We start from the raw sequence: 5,169 nt of genomic DNA on the forward strand, positions 1-5,169 counted from the left end.
AGGAGGCACTGGGCATTCATCCATCCTAGCCAGTCTCCCGTCCGTCCCGTCCCAGGCACCCATCTCTCCCATCCCAGCCATCCATCTGCCCTGTCCCTGGCACGGCGCCGACGGGAACAATGAGTCCAGCCAGCTCCTTCCCCACGCCGGGGGGGCACACACCAGCTGCCCGTGCAGATCCAGGGGTGCAGCACCCTTGGGTACGTGCTGAGGGTGCTGGGTGCCCTGCCAGAGCTCGGGGCTGGGTGTGGGAGGGCGGGAACACTCTGCTGTTTGCCTTGGCACCCCACCCCTGCTGCTGGATAAACCCGGGGAAAAGCCCTTGGAGGTTTCATGTCCCCTCCCTGGCTCTTCTCCGGGCTCAGCAAACAGCACAAGTGGCACCTTGGCAGCTTTCCCCCACCCACATGGGACCCTATAAATCCCCCTGGCTCCAGCTGGCCAAGGGACAGGAGCACACGGCGAGATGGAGGACAGCTCCAAAGAGGCACTGATGGATGAGGCACCTCCAGTAAGGAGCACCCACCACCCAGCCCAGGGAGCCAGTGTGAGGCTGAGCACCCACTGCTGCTCCCAGCCCCACGCTGGCAGCTCAGCCAGGTGCTCCCCTCTGTCCCCCCCAGAGGTACACGGAGTCTGCTCGCCTGCCCTGCATCCCCCACCAGCTCAAGTGCCTTCTGATCGTGGTGGTGGTGGTGGTGATCCTCGTGGTGGTCATCGCTGTCTTCCTCCTCATGGGGCTGCACCTCAGCGAGACACACGCCGAGACGGTGAGGGAGCACTGGGAAGGACCCACAGTGCCACCAGCTCCAGGGATGGGTCTGGGGTTGGCACCAGACACTGAGGCTTTGCAGGGATGGGGTTCAGCCCCCACAGAGCTCCCTGACCCACCTCCACCTAGCAGGTGTTGCGGATGACCATCTATGGGTTGGATGGAGAAGGGACCCCCCAGCACCTCTCCATGAGCAAGAAGGAAAGGACGGGGACGTTCGCCGTGCGGGATGGGCTCAACGCCTCTGCCATGGTGGTGTATGACTACAGCAAGGTGTGTGGGTGACCTGGGGGTGGGCACCACGGGGAGAGGATGGTGCTGAGCTGAGCCAGGTCTGTCTGCACACAGCTGCTGGTCGGATACAGGTCCTGGCGTCACCGCGCGTCACCGTGCTACATCACCCGTGTGGACAGGGACAACTTCCCGGGGTTGGATGCTATCACTGAGACCTTCCAGCACCCACAGGTGAGTGGTGACCACCCCACTGGGGTCACCAGCCCAGCTGGGATGGTCACCAAGCCAACTGGGGTGGTCACCAAGCCAACTGGGATGGTCACCAAGCCAACTGGGGTGGTCACCAAGCCAACTGGGATGGTCACCAAGCCAACTGGGGTGGTCATCAACCCAACTGGGATGGTCATCAATCCAACTGGGGTGGTCATCAAGCCAACTGGGATGGTCACCAACTCAACTAGGATGGTCATCAATCCAGCTGGGGTGGTCACCAACCCACCTGGGATGGTCACCAAGCCAGCCCCTATGTCCTGGGAAGCTGGGGACAAATGTGGGGCTGGGGTCTTGCAGCAAGTATCCTCTGGACAGGCTGCTGAGGGTGGCAGCCCCCCACTCTGTTCTCTGTCCTGCAGGTTGAGAAGGTTGGGCACAAGGCCATGCCCCTGGCTGATCGTTCCATCCTGGGCACCACCATCAACATCCTCTGCAGCACTGTCCCTGTGTACTGGGTGTAGCACCAGCTCCCAGTTGGATAGGATGGAGTGATGGGGGTGTCACTGTCCCCCGTGTTGCCTTCCAGGACATCTCTCCTCCTCCCTATCCCCATCCAAGGGGCACCCCCACCCTGGTATGGGGGTGCTCCATCCAGTGTTGCTCAGCACCTTGGCTTTCCCATGGCACTGCAATAAAAAAGTGGGATTTGCTTTGGGATTTGCTTCTGTCTACAAAGTAAAGCTGTGCATCTGCCTCCAAGTGCTGCTCTCATCCTTCCCGGGGTGGTGGGGCTGGCACTCTGTGCCTCAGGGATGGTTTCTTGAGGGGTGCAGTGTGGGGAGATGAATCCTTCATGTGGAGAGGTGAATCCTTCATGTGGAGAGGTGAATCCTTCATGTTGGGGTGTGAGGAGCTCAGGAGGGCTCAAACACAGGGAGCAGCAGCACAACCCCAGCCACAGCACATCATCCTCCCAGTGTCCCTACCTGTGCCCTCCCAGTTTGCCTGGATGGAGGATGAGATGGAAGGGGCAACCTCTGCACTTCAGCCCTTCAGGAAATGTCCCCAATCCTGTTCCCTCCTCATGCAGATGGGGACAGAGGGATTGTGTCACATCCCTGGTGTGAGCCAAGCCCTGGGGCATCCACAGACACAACCATCCACTTGCTCACTCTCCCTTCCATCCCTATCTGCTCCCCATCCCCATCCACTACAGCTCCTCTGCCCCACAGCACCTGAGAGTGTCCTTGGGGAGCATCTCCAAGGGCTGCACTGGAAAACTGGGGATCAGTGGTGCTGGGAGGGGGGAAAGGGCCCCCAGGAAGTTGATTTTATCTTTCCAGGGGTGCAAACTCAGTGTTGGCCCCATAGGCACTGCCACAGGCAGCAAGGAGGGTCATAGCTCCAGAGGGGTGACACTTTGCCTGGAACAGGAAGGGAACTGCATGTCCTGACACTGGACCAGCAGCTCTGCTCCCCAAAACACCCTGAGGTCAAGAGGGTGCCCCAGTGCCAAGGAAGGAATAAAGGCTCCCATGATGCCTGAGAGCAAACAGCCAGGAGCCACTTGAGGGGCTCTCGTGGTCCTTGTCACCATGGGAAAGGAGACAGGATGCAAAGCAGGGTGCACCCCCACACCTCCACACCTGGCTGCAAGTGTTGGGGGGCTCAGGGGTGTCTTGAGAGGTCCCAGACTGAGCCTAGCAGCAGGAGGGGCTCATGGGTGGGAAATACCAAGGCACAGAGGTGCCACTCTGCCACCTAGAGTGACATGCCAGAGCTGGGACACTCCTCACCCCAAAAATCCACACTGCAGTCACCACTGCCAGCCCTGACAGCCACAGCACTGGCACTGTTTGCTCCTCAGGATCAAGAATGAGGACAAGTGACCTGTCCCCACCCCATGGTGACCCTGGTCCCACTCCATCCCTGTGGATTACAGGAAATCTTCAATGTCCTGTTTGTTCTGTGACCACCTCAAGCAGCTCCAGGTGGCAGAGCTGGCGAAGGGACATGAGCCAGGTCTCGCCTTGGCTGCACCCATGGCCAGATGCTCCACCCTGGAAAGTTTGCCTTGGCCCTGACCCCTCGCTCCTGGGCAGCAGAGAGGTCCCTGTGCCTGGGGACAAGTGTCCTTGACCAAGTGTCCTCGAAGCCTCTTGAGCAGCAGGTTCCCAGGGGGATCCAGCTGGGATTGGGCAGTCAACAAACACAAGTGAAGTGGTCACATGCCTGACTGCACCCCAGGGCCACCAAACCCTTCACAAGGGCCACTCCAGTCCCCACCCCAGTGTCCTGGTATAAAACAGCAGGTCGCTGCAGGCAGGCAAGGCTGGAGGAGGAGGAGGAGGAAGCAGCCATGGAGAGCAGTATGAAGCAGGTGGTGGTGGAAGAAGAGCCGGTGAGTCTCTGCAGGGTCATGCTGGGGGTGTCCCTGTGTCCAGCCCAGCACAGGTTTTTAGCTAGTTTATCCCAGAGAGGCACCAGTGCATGTGTGATGGTGGAAGACACCATGGGATGCTGCAATCCCAGAGCTCAGGGCAGCAGGATGCCCAGAGCAAAGGGATGCCCAGAGCAAAGGGATGCCCAGGAGCAGTGGGATGCCCAGCAGCAAAGGGATGCCCAGCAGCAAAGGGATGCCCAGGAGCAGTGGGATGCCCAGGAGCAGTGGGGTGCCCAGCCCAGCAGCAAAGGGATGCCCAGAAGCAGTGGGATGCTCAGGAGCAGTGGAATGCCCAGGAGCAGTTTGATACTCAGGAGCAATGGGATGCCCAGGAGCAGTGGGATGTCCAGAGCAAAGGGATGCCCAGAAGTAGTGGGATGCCCAGGAGCAGTTTGATACTCAGGAGCAATGGGATGCCCAGGAGCAGTGGGATGCCCAGGAGCAGCAGGATGAGAGCTGCTCCCTGGAGCTATCCCACCCCCAACCCACTTGCATCCCCTAGCTCCCTTCTCTATCCCCCTCACCCCATCTCTCCTTACTTTCCCACACCCACAGGATGCAGAGGAAGGATGCTGCTGCCCAGGCTGCTGCGTGCACTGCGCCATGTGCTGTGCCAAGTGTGCCCGGTGCTGCTGCCTGCCCTCGTGCTGCAAGTGCCCCAAGTGCTTCAAGTGCCCCAAGTGCCCTGGCTGCTCCAGCTGCTCCAGCTGCATCAAGAAGTCCTTCTGCTTCCTCCCTCGCATGCTCTGCTACCTGCCCCGCAAGCTCCTCAGCTGCCACCACCTCCGCTGCCTCCTCATCGTGGTGGTGGTGGTGGTCCTGCTGGTGGTCATCATCGCTGGTGCCCTGCTGATGTGGCTGCACGTTGACCAGAGCCACGCTGACACTGTAAGTAGGAACCTCCTGATGCCTCCCATCAGGAGGGACACCCCCCAATGCCCAGGGGAGTTGGTGCTGCAGGCTCTGAGATCCACCCTCACTCCCTCTCCAGGTCCTGAGGATGGGTTTGTGGAGAGAACCAGGCTGGGAAGAGGATGTGGCCACGTTCTACCTGGACAGTGGGGATGGAGACACAGCCACGGTCATCTATGATTACAAGAATGTGAGTGGGGGGTCCTGCGTGTTGGAGGGACAGGGAGGGGGTGATGGGATGGATCTGACTCAGGTCTGACTTCCAACAGCTGCTGGTGAGCTACAGATCCCATCTCCACCCTGCCTGCTACATCATCCGTGTGGACAAGGACAACATCCCAGGGCTGGACACTGTTGCTGAGACCTTCCAGCACCAGCAGGTGAGTGGTGACCTGGCTGGGGCAGGATGGGGTGGAGGACACTCTTCAGTCCCCACGATGAAGAATTGGGGTGCAACATCTGCCTGGTTTTCCCTTCTCCCCCCTCTCCAGGCTGAGGAGAGGCTCTCCATGCCCCTGACTGATCTGTCCCTCCTGGGCACCACGATGAGCATCCTCTGCAGCCTCCACCCTGTCTACTGGTTTTAGTTTTGCTG

At 60.0% G+C, this 5,169-nt stretch overlaps 1 protein-coding gene across 1 annotated transcript; it reads left to right on the forward strand.

The window, feature by feature from the left end:
* The first annotated feature begins 466 nt into the window (after window positions 1–466).
* SFTPC (surfactant protein C) lies at window positions 467–5,161 on the forward strand. Its single transcript, XM_009072433.1, has 10 exons — window positions 467–511; window positions 624–770; window positions 902–1,045; window positions 1,121–1,237; window positions 1,639–1,727; window positions 3,467–3,620; window positions 4,218–4,550; window positions 4,654–4,764; window positions 4,844–4,954; window positions 5,066–5,161. The coding sequence occupies exons 1-10, from the start codon at window positions 467–469 to the stop codon at window positions 5,159–5,161; spliced, it is 1,347 nt and encodes a 448-aa protein (XP_009070681.1).
* Window positions 5,162–5,169: the final 8 nt, after the last annotated feature.

This window comes from Acanthisitta chloris, unplaced genomic scaffold (assembly GCF_000695815.1).
Source record: "Acanthisitta chloris isolate BGI_N310 unplaced genomic scaffold, ASM69581v1 scaffold42193, whole genome shotgun sequence".
Lineage (NCBI taxonomy): Eukaryota > Metazoa > Chordata > Aves > Passeriformes > Acanthisittidae > Acanthisitta > Acanthisitta chloris.

Excerpts from the sequence above, each read along its gene's own strand:
- SFTPC (XM_009072433.1), top strand. The coding sequence starts at position 467 with ATGGAGGACAGCTCCAAAGAGGCACTGATGGATGAGGCACCTCCA. Across the intron at positions 1,238-1,638 it reads AGACCTTCCAGCACCCACAG|GTTGAGAAGGTTGGGCACAA; the intron begins GTGAGTGGTGAC and ends TCTGTCCTGCAG. Across the intron at positions 4,765-4,843 it reads TCATCTATGATTACAAGAAT|CTGCTGGTGAGCTACAGATC; the intron begins GTGAGTGGGGGG and ends GACTTCCAACAG.